The following is a 26,029-nucleotide window of genomic DNA, read 5'->3' as shown; positions in this document are numbered from 1 at the left end:
ATTTGGCAAGCGTATTCCATGCCACTACCGGGTCATCAATTTCACATATCAAGTTTCTATATTCAGGGCTTACATTCATATAAATTAACGATAATGCCAATCGACTTCTATTTTGATAGTCTGCTATAATTTCTTTTGTAATACCCTTAACATCATTTAAATCAGGACATTTTTCAATACCTTTAACCAAAAGCCATGCATTTTTTTCATTCAAGACAAACTTCATATCTTTGGACCATGTAAAATAATTACATGCATCAAGTTTAGCAATATTATGCATGACACTAACAGTAGCCATATTTGAATTTTAACAAAAACCGCCCCCTAATCTCTTAAGTCCTAAATTAACTTTAAACTTCAAAAGTCTGCACTAAAAATAACTCAGGGGCTGGAGGCCCATAACCAAAATGATGCTAAAGCAAAGTTTAAAGTTTAAAGAAATTAAACATTTAGCAGTAGTAGCAATAAAAGCTCCCTGAGATATCATGTTGTGCAGACATTGAAGACAATAAAAGATTTTGAACTTAACCAATTAATAAAGAATAAAAACACAGAAAATAAATTTCAACAATATCAGAGTCTTAGGAAAAATATAATATAACCATCATTCATCAAATAATATTTTTACCTGGTCTCCAAAACACTGGCATTCAATACAAACAAAAAGTCCTAAACAGTAATTATGCGGCCTAAAAATGAAGCTGGCTACACATTCAATAAGTCCATAATCAATGGTTGAGAAAACACCTGAAAAATTTAAATGAAGTTCTTGAAAGCACTCAAAACCGGCCTAACTCTGTTTGCACGAGGAATCGCCGCTTTTGTGTTTTAAATGACGCCTTCATTGAAGAACATGGATGCTGTCCACAGCAGTCACTCATATGGTAGCCTCTGGAACAGCCATCTTATGGATATGAACCAAGGAACTCATTCCGGAACAATCATCCCACAGACAGGCACCAAGGAACTTTATTCAGGAGCAGCCATCCCGCAAACAGGAACCAAGGAACTTTAATCACCGGACTGCATGCATCCTTCTAAAGGGGCTGGAAACTGCTCACTCAAGTGCCAGGAAAGCAAGAACTAGAAGGAGACTAGAAGGGTTGAGCCAGAGCGACGCGAGATACTTATAGCAGAAGTAGGAATGACGTCATCTCACGGCAACCAATCAGCTATCGGCACGAATCGGCTTTTCAGATGACGTAACATCACGTTTCGTTTTTGCATCTCAATTAGGTTGAAACAGTCCATTCTCAATACAAACAGTGGCAGCAAGAAAAAAGAAAAGAAGTAGAAGTAACTACTATATTACATTAAAATAAGTACTAAACTAAATAAACATTTCAAAGAGAAGAGATGATGCAGTAAAAGGTTTAAAATAAGCTATATTTTCCAACAGTTAACACTCTATTTTCTATTACACAGTGCCAAATATTCCCTTAGTGGTGACTTTTGGAACTAATTTGTTTTTTCGTGGAATCCTTTGTCCCCTGTCTTGTTTAATCTTCCTACAAAATGTGGCATCATTCTCGCAAATAGATCACGCTACGAAACACTGTGAGCACTGTCAGTTTAATTATGGCTACCCGGTATATTTTTTTCAATTAGCTGAGATTTCTTTTGCTTAAAAACATCTATTTCAGTATTGAATCATCCAGCATATGGTTTTACCTTTAAACACCTGCAGACTAGGGATAAATATTTTTATTTTTAACCCTTGAGATGTTGTGGGGCGGTAATTTTTTTTAAATAAGTTCGGTGCACAAGAATGCAGTAAATCTGGTGACCCGTGTTCATTTGAATAGAATATTCTGCATGCTTATTTTCTTTTGCTGCGGTAATAGCAAAGAGTTAAATTGAGTTAGCATTGCAAATTCTGCTGTTCTTTAACTATCTGATTTCATGCAGCTCATTATTTTGTTCAGTCAATTATTATTCATTTTACTAAAATTAAAGTTTTAGAAAATGGTGACATTTTCAATTTACAATATTTTTAAAATGCTTTTCATATTTTATAGCAACCTATTAAATTTTATGGCAGTGGTAGCCAAGAAAGAAATTTTTGGATATTGCAAGTGAAAAGTGAAATTTTCTGATAAATGAAATATATGATGAATTCTCAATAAAGGTGATATAACTGAATCTTCAATTGCAATGGCAATGTCCCAATCAGTTAATGACGAAGCAACATCCAATGAGGAAGTAAGACAAAAGAAAAAGAGCACCTTGTTTGTCTTAAATGGGAAAGAACTACTTAATTTTCTGATTAATGGAATATAAAGAAATGAAAATAAATGCCAAATGAAGATGATATAAATGATGTCTGGTGAAACCTGTAATGTGGTTTTAAATCTATCAAATATCACCACTGGTTTGGAAGATGCTGATGAAGAGGTTGTTGAGAATGAAAAGAATTTGACTGCCCGATAAAATTTTCTCAATGTAGCAGTTTGCATTGCCTGAGTAACAAACTATAAAATTGAAGAAAAAATATTAACATAAAAAAGAAACAAAATTGCTTGACATCTTGTATTAATAGAAGTGCTTAATAACACATAAGATCTTCACTTTGGTTTTATGTAATCCTAAATCATCAGTAAACCAGTTTAGTCTTTATATAAAGAATATAAAGTAATGCAATTTTTATATTAATTTTATAACTGCAATTTTTCTGTTTCTCTTTCATTTTAAAAAGATGTTAAAATTTGGGACCTATTTTCTATAGAACACAGAACAACAAGGAGTCAAATATTTTCAGCCACAGAACATTTTGTACTATTGCACCTACTAAAAATATTTTTAAAATATATATATATATATATATAGTGTCCAGCAAAACGGCACATTAAAAAGCCCCATGTGTCATCATTTAGATTAGTATTTAAACATTTTAGTGGTATGGGCCTGACAAGGAAGATGGCTCTTCTATTGTTATTTAAAATTCAGTAAGAGATTTTAGTTGATCAGAATGATTAGCATTAGTTTTAAAAAAATTATTTGCAAGATTTTCTCAAGTATCACTTTTTTTTTTTTTTTTTTATGCTATATTTATAACTTGTGTCTTCTAATTTGTTCCTCAAAACTTCTGCCAGAATCATTTGCCAATTTGGGGGGGGGGGGGGTATATCTGTGAACTTTTATAGTCAACAGAAAACTGTGAGTACTAAACAAAATGAATATTAGTATTGTGAGGGTTTGATAAATTTTGGTCTCTTTAAGGTCATTGAAATGCTTCATTGTTTTATAAGCAATAATTTCATATTTGTAATTTTATATTTTCTTATGTCATCTTACAAAATTTAAATTAATGATTTAAAATCATGAAATTTGAAATTGTTGCACTTCCGATGATTCTTATTCTTGGACATTGTACTGTAGATACATATTAAGTTAATAACAATTGCTGAATTTTATAAAGTTTTCAGTTTTCAAGTCATGTAATTTTACTTGAAAGGTAAACAGTTTATGTGAAATTATTTTAATTTGTAAATATATATGCATTTTTTAAATTTTGGTAAGATTATTGAAATAATATTATATGATTAATAACAAAGTTTTCTTTTTTGTATTGTTGTTGTTGCTAGGTTAGTGCAGTTAATTGATGATGATTTCTACAATAAAAATGAGTAATTTTTCTACACGTGTAACTATATTATTTTAAGGTAAAATTAATCTTGATTAAATTGTATTTTATGTACTCCTTTAAAATTTTTGTAATATTTTAAAAGCTCCATTTAAAAATAATTTGCAGTTTGACTTTTCTGGGAATAAGTAGCTTGTTCATATATTTCTTCTTTTTAATATATTTTAATAGTCAACAAGCGCCTTGATGAGTGGGTTGGAAAAGATCGTTTAGACTTGACAAAAGTTCAACAGCCCAAGAAAGAAGTAAAAACTCCATTAAAAGACATAAAGAATGGTTCTCGGCCATGCTCTCCTGAGCGGGAAATTGTTGTAAGTTAAAATAGTTTCTAGGACTTTTTTTGGGGGGGAAGTAATGTGATTTATTGTATAGCTTCAAATATTTATGTTTATTTATTTATTTATTTATTTTTTCTTTCTTTTTTAGGTTAAGGAAGAACCAATTCACTTGCTTCAGGTATTTGATATTTTTAATATTTTCTTTTATTTAAAAAAAATACTGTGTTTTTATTATATGAAAACAGTAAGTTTTTGTCTGATAAACAATGTCTAAGAAGTGTGTAAATCAATTGCTATGCTGCACATAATGACTGCTTTCTACATGTTAATGAAAAATATGATCATAGATAATAAATAAATTTTTCAATTATGCAAAAAAATATTTTAGTTATTTATTTATGAGAAATTATATAGGAGTTATATAGTTTTTAAATAAATGGAAAACTGGTTTCTTATGTGGTTGCTATTTATATTTCTGGTCTTATAATGGAAAAACAAATGTTTATGATCAGAATTGGTTTTATTGTTTTTCAGAATATTCTCCATGAAGATCAATACACTTTTGCGCATGTTAATTAATTAATTTTCCAAGTACTTTTTCCACTGCGATTAAGGTAACACCAAAACATGCGTTTTGAATGCATCAGCAGCTTCTTCAGGTGTTGCAAATCGCTGACCACATAATTTATTTTTGATGTGCGGAAATAAAAAGCTATTGGTTGCCAAATCAGGGCTGTACAGTGGATGAACTATCAATATGATGTTTTGGTCCATAAAAAATTCCTTTGTTTCAAGCCAATGTGTAGGAGCTTGCATTTTCATAATGAAGAATGATGCACTTCTGCTTTTTTCAAATTTCTGTTATGACTTCTGGCAAACAAATCATCATGTACCATTCAGAATTGATCTTCCTGCATTGCTCTAATGCAACTGTTGTGTTGCCATGTGACCGGTAATGCTGAAGAAACAGGCAACCATTTCCTTTGATGTGCTTCTTCCGTGAACAACTTTTGTTTGATTTGGCTTGTCTTGGAGGACCCATATAGTTGTTTTGCTTTGGGCTCATATACATAGATCCATGATTCGTCACCTGTGTAGATGTTATACAGAGCCTTAGATGCAACTTGAACCTAGTTTTCCAACATTTCCAGTTGACGTGAGACTTCTTTTGAGCATTTGTCAGATTATGCGGGATCCAACGCGAACAAATCTTTTTTACGACTAAATATTTTTGTAATATCTTACTGATGCTTGTCATACTAATGCTCAAAGATGCTTCAGTCTTGGCAGTATGTCACATGACAATCTTGCTTTATCAGTTCACGCACAGCATCAATATTTTCTGCAAAACAACCGATTTCGTAAGGCCTTCACGGAATTCATCCTGGAGTAATTGTCGACCATGATTGAATTCATTATACCAGTTTTTTACAGTACTGTAGGATGTGCTTTATTACTGTATAAAGAATCAAGTTCATCGAAACACTCTTTTCTTGATAATCCGCATTGAAAGTTATGAAAAATAATTGCACGAAAATGTTCACAAGTCAATTCCATTTTTTGCTTGAGATGAATTTTTCAGTTTACTGTAAACAATACAAATCATGCCAAAATCATGTCAAAATGTTCTGAAGAAGTTATGGTTAAAATATCAAACTTTTGATTGGAATCATCTGCAGTCAGCTAGCAACTGCAGTTCTTTCTGTTACCAAGGTGAGAAGTATAAATAGAAAACTTCATAATTTAATATGCATCAATTCCTAAACTATGCAGTGTAATCAGTATTTATAATTGAACCATCCACCAGCAGTGCGTGCTGAACAGTACTGAAGTAGAAAAGTTTATGTATGTAATTTTTGTTTGTTTGTTTTTTTGTTATTAATGCACAATTTTTTGTTAATCAAAAGTTCACAATGTTCATTTTCTTGTTAACCCTAATTCTCATAAAAATTATCTCCCCCCCCCCTTCAATGGAGCCATAATCTCAATTATGTGTCTTCTGCTCCATTTTGTTCCCAGTTGAATATTTTGCTTTTTATATTACATTTCAATTTCATAACAACACCTAACTAGTTATTTAAAAATTACCAAGTGTTATTATGAAGAATTACTAGAAAGTAAAGGTATTTTCTGTTAATGGGGCCACTTAGAATGAAATATAAATGTTGGTAAAAAAACCTAATTACTGTATAAAGAATCAAGTTCATCGAAACACTCTTTTCTTGATAATCCGCATCGAAAGTTATGAAAAATAAAGTTTGAAAAAAGCAGAAGTGCTAACTAGATTGCAACTCTAACACTAGGTAAAGCATAATGAAAAGAAAGACTTTTTTATTAAATCCAAAATAAATGCAAAAAAGGGAAAACTATAAAATAGATCTTACTAGACTAATTTCAGGTCACTCAGGAGACATAAAACTGCCAATTTAATTTAATATTGCGAAAAACATTTGCATCTTTTCATGCAGTTGGTGCCACATGAATTCATTAAAGTAGGAATCTAGATGATGGCTGGAAATGCAGCACTGAAATTTATTTTTCTGTTTTACACATGGTATCCTGTATTAAAAGACATAAAGCTGTATTTATTGTTAGCTTGCAGGTGTTCATATCCGGTGGCTGCCAATTTATCTGCTTAAGAAACTGAAAAATATGTGCGAGAAAATTCCTTACCTGATGTTCTTTCTTTCTGCTCATTTACCTGTGCATTGATGCAGTATAAACAGACTACCACATATATAATTTTTTTTTTGTGCATTTGACAACTGGTGTCCACTTGACAGGAAAGTACCAAAAGGACTATTATTAATTGCAATTAAGTTACTCTTTTGAGCAAATATATATTCCTTCAAAAATATTTTAGTCAGTGAATTTTTTAGCATTGAAATGTGATATCATGTATACTTAGCTGCTGTGGAAAAGTAAGTTACTTTTGGATATTTGTTTGAATTCATTATTTGAAAATGTAAAAATAAAACTTTTTAAATTAAAATTAATGAAAATATAAATTTCTGAAACTAAACCTACAGGAGATTAAAATGTAATAAATCTTTAGAGGTGTTTTTAAGCATATTATTATCATTGAAATTGGTAAAATTGTTTCCATTGTATATTAAAGTTTCAATCTATTTTCATAAGTTTTTTTTTTTTTTCCCCATGGGTGCATTTTTAGGATTTTTAAAATATGTGAAAGAGGTCTATTAAAACAATAGCCTTTTATAGTTTCTAATAATAATTATGATGTGGTATTATTTTAACAAAAAGTCAGAAATTACATTGCTGCAGTGTTGTGCCATCAGACCCTCAATGTTAAATTTTAAAATGTGGTTAAATTTGGGAAGTATTAAATGTTGATATCTAATTTTAGTATATATTATTAAATTCTTTCTGTATTATTTCTTATTTAAAGAAATATTTTTATTTTGAAATTGCTTCCTGTTTGCTTAGTTGTAAATTTCTGTCTAGAATGGAAATGTACCTCCAAAAAAATCTACTGCTGGTAGAAAAAGAAAATTTCCATCTTCAACTGAAGAGCTCAATATGGGTGTAAGTGTACTCTATGTTCCTTAAAATTTTTTATGTAGTGTCTCTTTCCACTCTCCCCTTTTTTTTTAAATTTTAAGTATTCTTAAACTATATCATCAATCAGGAATACTAAATCTGTCCCTTTTTTTTAACTTAGTGGTTAAAAAAAGGAAACTATAATGTCTGTGTAATGTTGCTAGAACTCATGGAATTTTTAGAATTATATTATGACGCAGAATTGTCAACTCTCCCGATTTTCTTCAGTATATCCCAAAGAAATTCAAGCAGTGGGGTATAAAATTATACAAAATCAGTGACAAGGAAGGTTATGCATATGATACGGAAGTTTACCTTCAGAAAGATAACTCTAAGGATCTCAACTTCTTGGCATCTTATGATATCATTAAAGAAATGAGTGATACTATTGGAGACAAAGGACGTAAATTATTTATGGGTAATTTCTTTTTTTCAACAGAACTTTCATTTATTTGTTAATGAAAATAAAATAAATGCATGTGGAACTATTCGACTGAAACCTGAATAGAGGAAAAACTACTGAGCATTCCCCCCCTACACACACACAAATGAGATGACAGCTCTGTGCTGAAAAGATAAGCATGACATTTTCATGCTATCTAATATGCATAATTCAATGGTTATAGCCAATGCGCAGGCAAAAACCTTAGATCGTAAAACAAGTTACAGCAAATATATGGTCTACATTAAGTGATTGTATAGACAATAAGCAGATTTCGGGCACTGCAGGCCTTGGCCCATTAGGGCTGCTATACCACTGAGTTTAGTTTATAGACAATAGTTATACTTTTGGTAGAAGAACTTAGGTAGAAGATACTGTTTTGAAAAAGTGGTATTTATTTTTCTACATGACCTAACACACTAAGCAACAAATACAAACACACTAAGCAAAATAAGCAATATAAAAAGAAAATCGCAAAGTTTTCCAGATGAATTTGATTAGAGAGCTGATTCATCAGTCTGATCTTCAAGCTCATACACTGTTTCCATCAAGCTGAACAAAATAACATGCAAGTATCTATGCTGTCATTTCCCTTTTGATACAAGGAAAAGACGAAGATGTGCTGTTTATTCTGCCAGAGGTTTACAAGAGGTCAGGTATCTTATGTAAAGCATGTGATGTAGTACTCTGCATAAACTGTTTTAAAGCTTATTGTTTCAGAAAAGGAGTTAACTGAAAAAAAATAGCAATAATTAATTAAGCAAAAGCAACCTTCCTATAATAGCATAAAACAAAACAAAAAATTACTAATCTCATATCAGAAAACAATCCAAATTTAATAGGGAATGTCTCTATTAAAAGCCTTTTCTAAGGGCCAAAAATTGGGAAAAAAAGAAACTACACTCAGATGATCATGAGGAACACAACACTGAATTTTTCATGTTTAAAACATTCGGTTCAGATCCCAGCGAATGAGCTAGCTGTATGGTTCTTCTGATAATTTTCCCAACTAGAAACATGAATGTGAGCCAGTTCTTCTGTCAGAGTCCTTCACGAAAACATCGCTCTCTTTAGCGAATAGTACTATTATACTTTGACATAATTAAATAATCCAACTGACCTTTAAGCTTCTTTTTTCAGGCCAGTAAATATGGTATTTAGTTACATCACAACAGCAAGCTGCCATGCAGATAAGACCATTGACAATCTTGTTAGGTAACAGATGGTGTAATCTAGATTCAATAAAAGTGAATGAACAGGCTCCACAGGCTTTAACCCCGTGTGTGATGTGATTATAAACTGCTTTCTCTCCAAAAGTCCTTGACTAAGGCAACGGTATATAATTAATTCAGAAAAACAACTCGAGGGCTATCTGTCTATGGGGAGAAATGCCATCATGGAAGACTTTCTAAGAATAGTTAGTTCGTATTCACATTACAGATGAAGAAAGCCATGAAGTCTGTCATGTTAATCTGGATTTTAATCTGGGTCGAACTACCAAAGGCCCACCAGCGGAGTGGGAATCTCAGCGAACAGGCTGGCTGCAACAACGTTTTCGTGGTTTTCTCCATGTTTAATGTGTATATGAGCCAGGTTCCCATAGAAAGCCCTCCCCTTCCCTCGTATACTGTAATAATATATGTCATAATAATAATAATAATAATAAAACCTAAGAACTACCAGTGTTGAATGATTTTACTGCTCTTTCACCTGATGGATTCCTCCACGAAGGCATCCCTATTTCGAAGCAACTACCTTGCATTGTCAAAATCGAGTAAGCAACAATCATTCCTTTGTTATAATAAACTGAATTTTTTTTCACTTGCCCAAGAATATCTGTTCAAGATTACCAGATTTAATGTTTCTAAATCTCTTTTACAAAGTAGACAAAACTACTTTTATCATTTAGGACCTGTTTTACACTTGAGTCTTACATGTAATAAGATGCTATTTTGGCCTTTCTTGCTGCCACAGTCATCAAACTATTCAGTAGTGTTAACTTCGTTCAAAGTTCTACTGTTATGCAGGCAACTTTCTCTCATTTATCTTTAGACAAATGAGAGGAACTTGTTCCTCCACAGTAATTTTTGTGATTTTCATTTGTGATTCTGAATTCAAATAAGCTGATTTAAGGGGGGGGAACTAAAAAAGGAATGTTATTTTCTCTGTAATGAGGTACATTCCATTTCATTATAAAATCTATAAGAATTAGAATTGGATTGCGGCAAAGCACGCAAACATTATCTGCTTAAGCGATAGATGTTTTCATGGAAGCGTTTTTAAGAGAAAAATGCTTGTATTTATGTTCCTAATGGGAAAATCCACATGTAACCAGCCCATTCTCTGAAATTTGATTGGCCTGATTTGGTTCATGTACTGGATTATGCCGAAGCACACAACAGCTATTTGTATAAGGGGAGGGATGCCTTCGTCAAGGACTTACTGGGGAAAGCTGGCTTATATCCACATTACACATGATAAAAACCATGAAAACACCAATGAGGCCAACCTGTTCGCTGTGATTTGAACGCGAGAAAACTACCAGTGTTCAACCACTTTAGCACTCTACCACTGGTAGGCCCGTAAAAAATTTATTAAGAAAAGTTATTGAAATAACTGGTTTAATTTACTAAACTACATTTAGCACTCGGCAGTACATAAAAATGGACAATTTATGTGACTGTGAATAAACTATACTATAGTTTTCTCCAATGTTTCATATTATGGTTTTACGTGGAATTTCCAATGTTTCATATTACAGTTTTACATGGAATTAAAGCACTCTGGAGTTATTTCTCATGAATTTATTTTACTGTGTTCATACTTCTGAAACTTTATTCTGTCAAAGAAAATATTTCAGACTTTAAATGAAAGAGTACTAGAAGATACTTTTTGAAAAATTTGTCATAAACAGTTTTCTTAATTTTGCTTTGAAAATATTTCTGGTAATTGTTTTGATCACTGGAAGAAATATATAAAACATATTTACTACATTGTAAATGTAAACACCCAGTATGCCCTTATTCTTCTGAAAATATGAAAGATTAATCTTTTTAAAATAGAAAATTTATTATGTAGAACTTATGTATATCCATCTCATTTAAAAACAAGGAAAAACTAACATAGAATTCTTTATAAATGTTTAAAACTGTTCTGAAAAATATTTTTGATAAATTTGTATTTTCTAAAATTTTAAATCATAAATTGAAATTCCTTTTGGCAAATATTAAAATGAAGCCGAAAAGTGCCCTCTCTCTCTCTCTGCAGATTTAAGATTTAAGAAATTATATCATCAGATTTCACCTCGCACTGCAGGTATAAAATGGATAGCATACATGGGTATTCAGAGAATTTTTTCTCTGCTAACATAAACAAAAAACAATTTTATAAAGAAAATTTCCTGTACAGATATACCTTCTTTGCCCAGTAATCCAAATTAATATTTGTTAAAGTTAAATAATGAAACACAACCAATATATCTATGATTTTAATTTTTATGTTAAAATAAAATTATAGGAAAAAAAAACAGATTAAAGCTTTTGAATTTGAGATAATCTTATGCTCATCTCGAAGTCTAATATCGTGTTTTAACAAAAGTTTCCCGCCACTGCACATAGCATCTGCACAAACACTTTGTGTCAGCTTGTTTAATCATATTTTCTCATACAATTTTTGACATTTAGAAGTCTGTGTTGTAAAATTTGTGAAAAAAATATCGTTATCACTAAACGGAACTATCACATTACTAGATTAGAACCATCATTTACTTCCAGTTCTTTTGAAAAAAGTCAGCTACAGAATTTCACCAGATCATGTGTACAGCTTTAGGTACCAATGCTGTATCATATGACACTATGAAGGTTTGGTACCAAAAGTTCAAAAACAAGGACTATGACATTCAAGAAGCAGAATGCTCTGGACAACCTGCTGATGTTAATGAGGCCCTCCTGCGAGAACTTATGAAGAAGATCAGTATGCAACCACTCAATTTGCTAAGGAGTAAAACGTTGGTGCCATGTCCATTAATCTCCGCCTGTTGAGTCTGTTGGCAACATTGCAAAGCGTAATTTGACTAACAAAAAGATCATGCTTTGTATCTGGTGGGATTCCCGTGGTGGATAAAGGGAAAACCCTCGACAGCAAGGTGTACAGAGAAATGCTAGTCCGTGTTGACGCTGCTGTCAACGAAAAACATTGAACTGAGTTCCGGTGCAAAAAGGTATTGTTCCAAAAAGATAATGCAAGGCTACATGCATTCACCAGCTGCACTCTGTATGGAGTCGAATGGAATCTTTTGCCACACCCACCATATAGCGATATCAGGTACCCACCACACCTGATATCGCTCCTTCAGACATCTTCACACCTGCAGCTACGTCTTGCTGGTGCTATCTTCCATTCTGCACAGCATGTCTGAAATGAGGTTGATCTGCTTTGGACTCGCAACCACAAGTTTCTGAGCTGGAGACTTTGAAAAACTACTAAAATTTTGGCAGAAAATCATAGATTTGGGTGGTGATTACTGCCTGCACTAAAAGTACTGCTTTCATGGTTTTTTTCCCCCAACTTTAATAAGAACATTTTTTGGTGGAAAACTTTCGTTACAACCAGATAGTAATGATTTTTATTCTAATCACCTAACAGTAATGAATATTATTAATGAACTCATTATTATTATTTCATTAAATTATTCATTATTATTTTATTAATGATATCAAAAATTGCATACCTACAAAGCTAGATCATATTAATTATATTTTGTAAAGTTCTGTTCTCATTTCATAATTTCTACTGGAAACAAAGACATAAAATTCACAAATTATTACTGAGATTGTTCAGAAGTAGTAAATGTTACATAAACATTGTTTACATTTTGCTCTTAATAAATAAATACAATTTAGATTAAATTAAATCAAAGTAAACATTACAAATCTGTGTATATAGTATATCTGTATTGAAAAACATCACAAATGTAGCAACGTATTCTAGACTTCTGAACAGCATTCTACAAACATGTAAATTTTTCTGCATCTATGGAAGGGAGAAATGACCGCTCTAACAACTTTTCTTATTATGGAACAGTAAAGGAGGGGGAAAGTGTTTTGAATCGCACCGTTCGAAAGGCTGTATTATGAGAATTCAGACTCAGTTTTAGGAGGTTAATACAGAATGTCTGTTTTCTGAAATTTTACTGGTACACAACCTGCTACTGAATGCATGGGATCAGCTTCATTTTTGTTTCTTATTTTTCAATTCAGAAATTGAGTGTAGTTTACTTTCTGTGCCCGCTTTAGAAAAAGATTCTATAGGCTTTGATATATAGCACGGCTGATTATTAAAACTTTAAAAGAAAGTTCAATTCTTCAGGATAATTGCTTAGCACTTTGCCAACAATGCACCAGGAATGGTAGACTTAAAGACTGATGTTGCAGGCATTTAAAAAAAAATCATATTTGCAAATATGGAGTGCACTCGTTTCCTCTTAAATTTAGCAGTTGAAAAAGGGTCAGCTTCTTTGCCAATAAGTGTGGATGAACACATTGTTGATATTTATTTTTATCTTGAAAAGACTGCTGAAAGGAAGGAGAAACTGAAACAATTCCAACAGCTACATAATACTAAAATAAGAAAAAATATGAAATGTTTACATGCTGTTTACTTTGAGAGATCAACATGTATGTTATGTTTATCTTGATAGAAATGTTTATCTAGAATCCTTGACCACTGAAACCCACTTCTTACATTTTTTAAGGTAGAAAATGCTTTAGAGCTAATACAAAAGACTCTTGAAAGTTATAAAATACCTTAAGTAAATGGAGATGTAGTTATTGCTTCCACTGTTAAAAATAGTTGTGAGAAAAATTAAACTAGCTCTGCGCCTATGAGCAATTTAACTTGCAACTATCAAAGTTTTAATACAAAATATAAGCGTAAAGCTCTCCCAAAATAAACAAAGTCGCTTGACAAGGGACATTTTGCCATCTTTGCTTTACGTTCTAATTTGCCATCATTCAATGTTCTTAACTTAATTCTGTAATGCAGAATTATCATAATTCATGTTTTAGAATCAATGATTAGTGATCTGATTAAAGTATTATTTAATGCTTAAGGAAACTGATTAGAGTATTTTTCTATTATTAGAAGGTACAAGTAATAAATGTTTCCTTTTTTTTTTTTTTTTTTTTTTTTTTTTTTTTTTTTTTTCACATATGTTAATAAGAAATTGGTTTGGAAGACTGAATTTTTTTGATTGTGTACTGTGCTGCAGCTACAATCTGCACCTAGCAGCATATCTCAGTAATCACCTTTTAATGGGTTCCAATTTATGCAGTAGTTAGCAAGTAACAGCTGAGGGAGGTCGTGCATATGCTACTTATCAGATTAGCAAAAAGCTAAAATGAAACAAGTTGAAGGATGAAATTTTACATAAAACTGAAGAAAACTTTCACAGTTAATTAAGCAATGACTGCATGAGCTGTGCAGTACTGTGATTGATTTCAGTGTTTGAAGGAGAGCAGGAGTTTGGTTTCCAGAAATCTGTGGACTGGATGAGCTTCCATGTCAACAAACGGATGTTCAAAGTGTTCTATGAATTTGTATCACTTGATCAGGCAGTAAACTAGGAAGTCTACCAGATAATTATAAGACAATTTAGAGATGTTGTGCTTAGTAAAAGACTTAAATTTGTAGGAGTAAGTTGTGAATGTTGCATCGTGACAGTAATTCAAGGAAATAAGCTAAAAGGAAGTGCAGCAAAAAAAATATGAGTAATTTAATAGGTCGTACAAGGAAGTTATGTGGTATCCCCATCAGATTTTTATCTGTTTGATATACTACTGTATTTTATTATTATTATAGCATTTGTTGATTTTGTATTTAATATGCATAATATTTTTGTATTTAAATTATTATTTGTTGTAGCATCATTTGGTATACTTTCAATCAACCAAACAAAATTTTGTAAAAATACCTAAAATTGTATAATATTAATGAAAGATCCAAATTTAGCTTCATGAAGTCCATTTACAAAGGGATCGATGAGTAAACATTCATGTAAAAAGTTAACACCTAGAAAAAGTTTGGGAAAACTTGACTATAGACAGTGTAGATTTCTTTCATAGTACTTTCATGGAATAAATGTAAAGCACAGATATGGTACAGAGCAGAAACTGGTCAAAACAATATGTCTTGCGATAGCAACATTGACTGATATGAACAAAATACTACTCTGAGAACTGTAAGTATCTACATTTTGCGTTTATGTAAATATATTTAGGTAACTAATAGTAGTCACTAAGCAAAACACTGCAACTGAGTATAGGAATACATAGAGTTTTAAAGCGTATGTAAATAGGTTAAATGTGTAGATATGTATATTTGGTGATGCAGCTTTACTTTTATAACTTAGCAGAATTTTGTAATGCTACCAGATTTTGTCAAAAAAATGATTTTTTAGCTTCTGTTGATAAGAAATTTCATTTTTAATCTGCAGATTAAAAGTTTTCTGGATTTAATTTGGATTACATATTTAATCTGGATTATTTGAAGAGATTAAAAACTAATTTCAGTTGATTTATAAAAATTATAGAATTAAGTGTTCCCTTTCTCAGAGTAGTTTGAAGTTCATTTTGATCCTCCATGTAGGTTAATACTAAATTTAAGTAATTTACCATTATAGTCATAATGTAAACTTTGCTGTGTGCTGTGCATTAAACTTTTCTACCAGGCAAAGTTACAAGCTTTGGCACAAGTAGTCAGTAGCTAGAATAACACATTCATTGAAATTCTCCTTCAGTGTGTTATTCTCATTACTACTTTATTGACACTTATTGCATCTTTTAAAGCAGTTGTTTAATTTACAAACTTCTGGATTGGAACAAACTGAAACAGAGGCACAAGTGATAGCAAAAGCATAAGAAAATGCTAGTTGACATGTTGACTGCCAGAGCAAGTTCCAAGATTCCAGTCTGACAAACCAATTTGATTTACCTTTACAGTCAAAAGTCGTTAATTCAGACACCCATAATCCGGACCTCAAAGCTACAAACTTTCTGCGCATGCTTCGCGTTAACGGTTAATGTAACGCGTATAATGTATAACGGACGGTATAAGCTAAGCTAAAATTATCTAATTCAGTTAATGTTGCAGATTGCATTGTTCCTTAATCTTCGAATTGGATCCGGCTTATTATTCTTTGCTGACTGTTAGAGCAATTTTATAAAAGTAAGCTTGAACTTTCGATTATGTCAAATAAAATTTCCGATATATATTTACTAATGTGTAAAGGATCTACAAAGTGAAACTGTGTTTCAAAGTCCATTAAACAAAAAGTGGAATTGCTACAAAAAATAGATAAAGGCATATCCTTTGTTTATCTAACCATTCCAAAATCTGTTTATCAATTTCACGCTGCTCTGCAGTGTGTGGGGGGGGGACGCCGCGGCGCGCAATGAATTGGAAGTTGATCTGTCAGCACTATCCTTATCTTCAGCGCAGATGTTTTTATTTTATTTGGCTTATAATTCCTTACTAAATGTAGTTAGTATTTCATCTCGATGTATTCCGTCTTTGATATGATTTAAATCAAATTCCTCGTCATTATAATTTGCTTCCGATAGTGAAGAAGTGACACAGAGGTTATTGAAAACGAAAAAAATTTCGACTGACAAATTAGTCGGTGTTCTCGACACAACAATTATAGGACTTAGACAGCGGAACTTTGTAACTGAACAAGAAATTATATCTGTTTATAGAATTAAAGACAAAGTATTATCACATAAAACGAAGCAACTTAAACAACTTATATTGAAAGAAATGTTTAATAAAGTAAACAAATAAATATTATGCTTTTTTTTTTTTTTTTTTTTTTTTTTTTTTTTTTTTTTTTTGTAAATTTTGATAACCTTTAGATCATAATTGTTCTTTATTTCATAAATTACGGTTTCATATTTTTAATTTTATAAATTCTGCATGCCTTCTTACCAGATTTAAACTGATGATCTATAATCCGGAATTACCGAAGTCCCGACAAGTCCGGATTAACGACTTTTGACTGTATAATATTAAAATAATTGGGTCTTTTATTTTGATAAATATGACATGCAACTGAAACTGTATATCATTTAAATTCTCTAATTTCAGCAACTTGTATTACATGTTGCAACACAAATTTCATTGCAATTAACATATGAAATACATTTCTCATTATACCATTTAAGGTATTTTTGTAGCAGCAAATGAATTTAAATAGTATATAACTTTAAAAAAGAAATCAAGGTAGGCAAATTTTGTAAATACTTAAAAGATCAGTTATTTAAACTTTTTAATTATCTTAATAGGACTCAAAAGATGCTGCTCCAAGTCCACGGACAACTGGCAGTTTAGTTGCTCATCATGATGATTTAATAACACGAATGAAAAATATAGAAATGATTGAACTTGGTGGTCATATGATAAGGCCATGGTATTTCTCACCTTATCCTCAAGTAAAACATTTCACATATCATTTCTATCTGTACTTTAAACTGAGTAATTTTTTAGAATTTTATAGAAATTTGTTTTGATGAATTGAATTGTTCAGATCTGCTCAAAAGTGTAAGAATATAATGACATAATTTTAATGTTATTTCATTGTCTGTTATGTCAGTATTTTGTATATAGGTATTTAAACCCTTCAAAGGGAATATACCGGATATTTGTCAATTTTTTAACCTCCTAAAAAATGCTAATGTTTCTACACCAAAAGCTGTAATTGTAAGTTTCTAGTATTTCCTTTTAATTCTATATGGCTGCATTACCTATGAATGTTCATGATACGTGATACCTTGGAATGAGGTATATTAATTTGCAGTTATGAAATTAATATACCTCATTCCAAGGTATCATGTTTGAAGATTCATAAATTCTATTGGAGGGGCAGAAAAATTTCAGAATCTGCAAATATTTTACATACACATGCTGAATCTTATATATTTACTGCATTTCAGTCAGAATTGATAATTAAAAGAAGATTATTTATATGATTTTAAGACCGGTATATATAATATATATCGAAGCCCATACTGAGGGCACCACGACAATAGATGGCAGTACGAAGCTTCTCTTTCTCTACTATGTGAGATAACAGAATTCCTTTATATTATAATAGTTTATGATGTAATAATTTTTTATGATTAATTTACAAGTTGTTGAGGATTCAATATTATGTTCATGGGGGGAGGGGGAGTTTACTGATGTTGTGCTAGGACTGAATACAGGTATATTAGTTTCTTTCTATTTTTTATTTACTCCACTCGAGTTTCTCATTCATCTCTAGCTGAAATTTAATTTCAGCACTTCACCCTTTCCCAGGGGAAAGACTCATCAATTTCAAAATTGTCATCTGGCATCAAATTGTTATACAATTGTAGGGGTTAAATGTAGCATGTTAGCTCTGAAAGACACCCGTTGCTTTGTGTTTTCATAAATCCTAGAATGCAGCGAAAATGAAAAGAGGTGATTGACAACTAATTTGTCTTTATGGGGTCATGAATCTTCACAACGAAGCTGTGATAAGATCGCTCAAAGGGAAAGCTTACTTAAATATAAGGGAAATAGAAATGCACCTTAGGTCCTTCTCTTAGTGGAATGGAAAAACTGCTGATTTGAAAGCATGCTTTTATTCTTTAGGATATCGTCTTTGTTAATTTCAGATGAGAGACTAGAAGACGGAAGAGAACTTTTCCCCAAGGATACAAATACATTGTTTTCAAATAAATTTTTGCAGTTGATGATAGGAGGGAAAATATTTCTAAGTCCAGTTTTAGATGTAAACCAAAATTTGTCCAAAAGTTGAAAGGGGGCCCCTAGGAGGCCAAAGGCATTGAAAATCGAAATAAGAGCTTTGAAATGCATCAAATAATAAAATCGCTTAACGGTGTTTCTTGCTGAACAAAATTATATATTACAAGCTATATTTACAAAAATTTTAAAAAGGGGCCCTTACGGCCTCGATAATTGAAAGTGTGTGTGTGGGGGGGGCAATTCTTGATATCACAACATGAAGCATGGTCTTTTTTATATATTACAGGGTTTCTAAGGTCCTTAAAAGGCCTTAGATTTTTTGGAACAGATTTTTTTGGTCCTTAGAAGTCCTTAATTTTGGCCACAACAGCAGAAGGTCCTTAATTTTAATCATATGAAATTTCTGTCTGTTTTTACAACTGCCATTTTGAGTGTGAATTAGCATTTTGGAGGAATATTTTTTGACGATTCACTGACATATATGGTTATCTTTTGAATGGGTTGTAATTTTTTCCTATTTCTTATATAAATGATATGATACTCGAGTTTCTAAGCAAGAAGTGAAACATAAGCATTTCGAAATACATTTTTCTAATAAAGAGCTCTTAAACGACTTTTCGCTTTTGGGGATGTGAATTCTTTTATTAAACTCTTCTAAATTTAGCGACTTATCAACATGTTGGTGATTTTAAGATCAGTTTCTATAGAAAATTTTTAATTCCGAGATCTGACAATTTTTTTAAAACATCATCGTAAATTGATAAATATCATATATTACCATTAAAATAATGGTAATATATTGAAATTATATTTAAAAAAATAACATTAAAATAAAACATTTTTAGTTTTCGTTGTCATAAAGTTTCATTTTGGCAACTTGTACGGTATTTTGAATCTAAAAATTAAACGAGGTATAATGCTATAAATCACAATTTACGAAACAGCTCTTAGCAAAAGCAAAATTAGCTATGTAATTAATTAAAAATGTCTTCTGTTTAATTTTTCTATAATAAGAGATTTTCCCATGTAATTGTCTCAGAATATGCATCAGTTTTCTCTATACAATTAATTTTACACTTTCCCCCTCCCCCCCCCCCCGAAATATTTCTGGCTTTTTGCTGTTGCAGAATTGGTAGGGATAATTTTTCTTTAGGATTTTAAACATTGCAGCTTGGAAAGTTTAGAAGGATTTGAAGGCAAGGTTCGTAGACCCACGATTCTAGAAGATTCGAGAAATATGTGACAAAATGAAAAATGTCTCCATGGTATCAGCACGTAATGAGTGTATTTAACAGAAAGTTTGTGATGAATATCTTCCTTTTTGGAGAACTTCTGGAAGAATAATGAAAATATAATATTTTAATGTTTTACTTCTGATACTCATCATGATTCATCTAATATGTTGTAATGCATCATACACAGAGCTAGCACAAGGCATTTTCCTACCTGATGCAATCTCTGTGGATCCTAAATTTTGCTGCCTAGTGCTTTTCTAAATTCTGCATCTAGTGAATGCTCTGAATTCTAAAAGTTTTGTCATTTCTAGATTTTGTTGTTTGGTGTGTCTTTAAATTCTAAAAATTCTGCTCACCAACTCTGTAACTGGCTTTTATCATATATATTTCATATTTCTTCTGAATGTTCATATTACTAAAGAAATAAAATTAGCCGCTTTTTGTATACATTCTAAATGCATTTAGTGTTTTTTAGAATAACAGAAGTCCTTAATTAAATTCAAAAATTCTAAAATAAAAAGAAAATGTGTTGAAGAAAGAAACTGAATATATAAAGAAAATTATTCTTCAAAGATATGTGCAGTTATTATTATGTAAATTACCCAATTGTTTGTGATTTCAGCCTTTACTATAATTTCCCATTTCTGTTTCTTCATATAATAGAGTTATTGAGCCAAATTAAATTTAAATTAAATTTTATAATCTTTGACCACTGGTCCACATTTTTAGTTTGAATTTGACTGTTCTTGTTTAATTACATTACCGTGAGCTGTAATTGATTCTGTTAGCATCAGTACATGCCTTTATGTTCTAAGTTCATTTTAAATAAGGAGGCTTATTTAAACCTTTGTTTGATATTGTAGTTACTTTCTAACATAATGTTACCAGATCAAGTAAGGCCTCATAGGTACATTGTGGAGAGGTTGACAAGTTAGGAGATAAAGCATGCAGAAACTAATGAGAGCATTGGTTTGCATATTGAGATAAATCTTTAATTGTTAGAAAAGATACTTAAAGAGAAGGAAATCGATATACACTGAAGTGACAAAAGTCATGGGATACCTCCTAATATTTTGTCAGTTCTCTTTTTGCCCGGCAAAGTGCAGCAACTCGACACTGCATGGACTGAACAAGTCGTTGGAAGTCCTTTGCAGGAATATTGAGCCATGCTGCCTCTATACACGTCCATAATTGTGAAAGTGTTGACGGTGCAGGGTTTTGGGCACAAACTGACCTCTCGATGATGTCCCATAAATGTTCGATGAGAATCAGAATCTTCTGCTGGCATAGCCCAAGGAAGACAAATTTCGCCACACTGTCCTATCGGACACAACCCTCATGCGTCCCACATTGATTTGTGCGGTTATTTGACACAGTGTTACTTGTCTGTGAACATTGACAACTCTACGCAGACGTTGCTGGTCTCGGTCGTTAAGTGCAGGTGGTCGGCCACTGCGCTGTCCATGGTGGGATGTTATGCCTGAAAATAGATACTCTCGGCACACTCTTGACACTGTGGATCTCAGAATGTTGAATTTCCTAACGATATCCGAAATGGAATGACCCATGTGTCTTAGCTCCAACTACCATTCCGCGTTCAAAGTCTGTTAATTCTCGTCGTGCGGCCATAATCACATCAAAGCCTCTTCACATGAATAACTTGAACACAAATGAAAGCCCTGTTGTCTTTCGTTAATACTCACTGTGGTCACAAGATAAAACACAAAAATGTAAAAATTCAAGTAAAACTTATTCTTTGTATCTAGTGAGACATAAAATAATACAAAACAACTTATCACCTGCGGAGCTTTATTGACTTATTGGGCTTATTTACATTAACTGGGTTACAATCCCTGGAAGTCTACATAAAGATACAACATTAACTGCATCAAACAGAGGACTAACTTTCAACACTTGCAAACTGTGCCTACATCAGACCTTTCAGGTTAGTTCTAATCAGCAGGTCTCTCTCTAGAGAAGCAGCAGCAGTGACAAAATTCAGTCTTTTGTTATGAATCATGCTGATTATGATCTTACTTCTCATTTTAACCTATGCTGTTTGACATAAAAATCTACCTTCTACTTAATAATCCTCTAGACTGACCAAGTATTTGATAAAAGGAGACATACAAAAAATCGACATAAAGTTAACTGTTAGTAAAACTTAAATGTCACTTAGCTTCTTTCACATATTTCTAACTATTATTAAGTGTAAAATATTAAATGGTACTTCATAAATTGCATAAAGTTTATTTTATTCTCAAACTTATTAATCATTATGTTTAACGATTATAATTCATGTTTAGTAATAATGCATACTACTTGGGGATCTATTTTATTTTTAGGATGGTAATACAAAAGTGAAATTCAGGCATAGATAATATTTTTAATTGAATTTAATCAGTTCCCATTTGCTCATAAGTCCTTAATTTTTTTCATTAATAAAGTACTTAATTTCCGTGTGCAGAAATGAGTACGAACCCTGTGTAAGAAAATGTGTGAACCCTGTGTAAAGCATAAAATATAATAACTTCAAAAATGCAACATACTTTTTCAACTGAGTCATTTCTCGGTTGAGTTACATTTCCTTGTAACATTATACTAGTTCAGTTACAGCATGATATGGTTTACATATGCTGTGTTATACAGTGGTACCTCGATATACGAGTGCCCTAATATATGAGTGTTTTGAGATACGAGCCGCCGAGTGAGCGATATTTTGCTTTGAGTTGAGAGCAAGATTTGATATACAAGGAATCGCACACTACACTGCTGTACACGACCGCAACATGCGTGCGCATGTTGGTGTTGTGTGCAATGTCTAACAATTTCTCCTACCTCAGACTAGACCTCAGTCTGTGTGCTCGTTTCCCTCATTTTCGAAGCATTTTTGATAAGTTGGGTTCGCATTTTTTGCTTTTTTTATACTTTTACAAAACTTTATCACATTTATTTTTATAACCATGGGTCCAAAAAAGAAGATGATGTCTATTGAATTAAAGCGTGAAATCATAGAAAAACATGAGCAAGGTGTGCGAGTAATTGACTTGGCGAGGATGTACAGGTGTAGCTCATCAATGATATGTACTGTGCTTAAACAGAAGGAGTTGTTAAAGTGTATAACATGAGCTAAGGGCATTACAATAATTTCTAAGCTCCGGATCTCTCTCCATGAAAAGATGGCGAAACTACTGTTCGTGTGGGTAACAGAGAAGCAGCTTCAAGGAGGAATCTTAACACAAAGCATCACATGTGAGAAGGCACAAACGATTTATGGTGATTTCCCGAAGCAGATCCCACACACTTCCACACATGAAGAATCGGAAGACTCGTTTAAAGCCAGTCGGGGCTGGTTTGACAACTTTAGGAAAAGGACCAGCATTCACTCTCATCAGGCATGGTGAGGCAGCAAGTTCGGATGTGAAGGCAACTGAGGTTTACATCAAAACGTTTTCCGAACTGATAGAAGCCAAAGGATACATCCCCCAACAAGTCTTCAACTGTGACGAGACAGGGTTTTTCTGGAAAAGGATGCAGAATAGGACTTGCATAATGGCAGAGGATAAGACGATGCCAGGTCACAAACCCATGAAGGCTAGATTAACTCTAGCACTCCGAGTGGCGACTGCAAAATCAAGCTTCTGCTAGTATACAATTTGGAAAATCCCAGAGCCTTTAAGTCACATAAGATTTTAAAAGAAAAACTGCCAGTTATGTGTAGGGCAAATCTGAAGGCGTGGTTCACCACGAAATTCTTTGTAGAGTGGATAAACCTGGTGTTTGGCCCTTCTGTTAAAAAATATCTATTAGAAAACAACCTACCCATGCAAGCCCTTCTCGTCCTCGACAATGCCCCAGTTCATTCACCAAATCTCGAAGATGATTTACTCGAAGAGTTCAAGTTTATAAAGGTTCTCTACCTACTACCCAACACCACTCCTATTTTGCAGCCCATGGATCAGCAAGAAGTTGTACACCAAGCTTGTTTTTTTGCACTGCTTTGAGGTGACAGAGAACACAAACCTTACCCTTTGAGAGTACTGTAAGGACCACTTTAACACCGTGATATGCCTAAGGATTATTGATCAGGCCTGGCTGGGTGTTACAATGAGTACCTTAACCTCTGCATGAAAGAAGCTGTGACCTGAGGCTGTAGCTGAAAGGGCCTTTCAAGGATTGGAACCCAAAGTGTCAGTGGTAGAGGAGATTGTTTCTCTGGGGGAAATCCATGGGTCTGGAGGTGGATGAGAAAAATTTGAACGAACTCGTCGAGGAATAGTCTCAGGAGCTGACAACCGAGGAGTTACACAATCTAACATTCGCAGCAGCATACGGTGGTTCATTGAAAAATTAATTTTTAAGAGAAGCCAGAGATGGAGGAGGTTAACCCTACAAGAAATATAAAGGAGATCTTGGGAATGTGGGAGAAAGTTGTAGAGTTTGTGGATAAAAATCACCCCGAAAAAGTTGCAACTGGTCGTGCATTGGAGTTGTTCCAAACTCATTGGCAAGTTTGGAGGTTGTTCCTAACCTCCAAACTTGCCTAACTCATTTCCGCAATATCATGAAAGGGAGGAAGAAACAAACTTCCTTGGACAGTTTTTTTTTTTTTTTTTTTTTTTTTTTTTTTTTTAACGATCTGTAGGTGAAAATGAGCAAAGCATGACTAAAAAAGCGAAGACCAGTGACGAAACAACTGAGGTAGTGTTTCAAGAGCTGGAACGGATTAATGGCATTTCAATGAATTTCAATGGGGAAAATTGCTTTGACATACGAGTAAGGTTACGGAACGAATTAAACTCGTATGTTGAGGTACTGTAGTGGAACATAATTTAATGTTTCTATATAATTAATAAGACTTCCTAAGTGGCAACATGATGTAATGTTTTGAATAGTTATTAAGATTCCCTGTGTGGCAACAACGAGTCGAGCTAAAAACGTTGTTACTTGGAGTGTTCCTTGATAAGCGTTATGTAAGCTTTATTTCTTAAAAGTTTGTTATATTTTTATGTAAAAAATAAGTAACATGTTGCAAACAAAAATGGAAATTTAAAAATAAATATGCTATTTCTTTTAAGACCAAAATCAGCCTTTATTTCACTTATGAAATGCTCTGGCTGATCAGTTTCGATTTCACTTATTATCAAAACCACAGTACCACTGTATTTGCTAAATTTTTTCATAAAATAATAATACTGAATTTAAATGAATTTCAAAAGCTTTTTACCCATATTTTACATAAATATATTCAGCTGCATTGCATCATCAAAGTGTATAAAAACATAAATTTGATTTTTAAAATTTAAAATATCTAGCGAAATTTTAAAAGTTTTTATCTTCAGTGTGACATAACTATATTCAAGCACTTATTTCTGTAGACGCACATCACAAGTACACAAAATTAATTTAAAAAATATGATGTATATGTTACGGTGAAACACCGAAATGTGGAGAATGTCGACTTTCACCGGTGAATGTCAACATTCACATAGTCGCTTGGTGTATGTCCGAAATATTTTCCAAATACTCTTATTTTTTACTTACACCGGTAAATGTCGACATTCACCTTGTACTAATGGTGAATGTTGAACATATAACAATATTATATTTTCTTCTCCGTAATTCAGTCGCGAAAAACGCACTTAAGACTTAAAATAAGAATATAAGAACTTAATACACACAGTATATTCAAAAGGAGAAAGGAAAAAAATGGAAGTTAAAAACTTATTAAATTATGTGATTCAAATCTTATTTATTGCAACAACTTAAACTATTATTACACTTTGAATTGCACAAGAGTCCCTGCTCTGGCTGATCACGTTCGATTTCGCTTATTCATCAAATCCACATTAAAAGATTGGTGACCATAACATTGGATAATGGAAGGAACATCAACGCTGGAAACTTGCAAGGTGAGTGTTAAAATTACACCTTTTTGGCCAGAAAAGCCTGAAATTTGGTTTTTTCAAATAGAAGCTCAATTCGAAATTAATGCAATAGCTGTTGATAGTACCAAATTTAATTATGCAGTATATCAACAAGAGCCAAAATATGTGTAAATTATTTGGGATATCATTACGGTTAAAAC

General features: G+C 32.4%; 1 protein-coding gene across 2 annotated transcripts in view; it reads left to right on the top strand.

The window, feature by feature from the left end:
• The window catches only part of Tip60 (Histone acetyltransferase Tip60), a 118,534-nt gene that overhangs the window by 48,164 nt on the left and 44,341 nt on the right, over positions 1–26,029 (top strand). For both annotated transcript variants that reach the window (XM_085815052.1, XM_085815051.1), the window contains 4 exons: positions 3,815–3,954; positions 4,070–4,099; positions 7,387–7,467; positions 17,263–17,409. In XM_085815052.1, the coding sequence (XP_085671178.1) occupies positions 3,815–3,954; positions 4,070–4,099; positions 7,387–7,467; positions 17,263–17,409 (398 nt within the window). The remainder of the gene's footprint in view (positions 1–3,814; positions 3,955–4,069; positions 4,100–7,386; positions 7,468–17,262; positions 17,410–26,029) is intronic.

Source organism: Stegodyphus dumicola, chromosome 4, assembly GCF_044657685.1.
Source record: "Stegodyphus dumicola isolate Sdum_Otavi_A_Nest chromosome 4, ASM4465768v1".
NCBI lineage: Eukaryota > Metazoa > Arthropoda > Arachnida > Araneae > Eresidae > Stegodyphus > Stegodyphus dumicola.
Note: the sequence above shows the minus strand (reverse complement) of the source record. Positions and strands in the feature narration are given on the sequence as shown.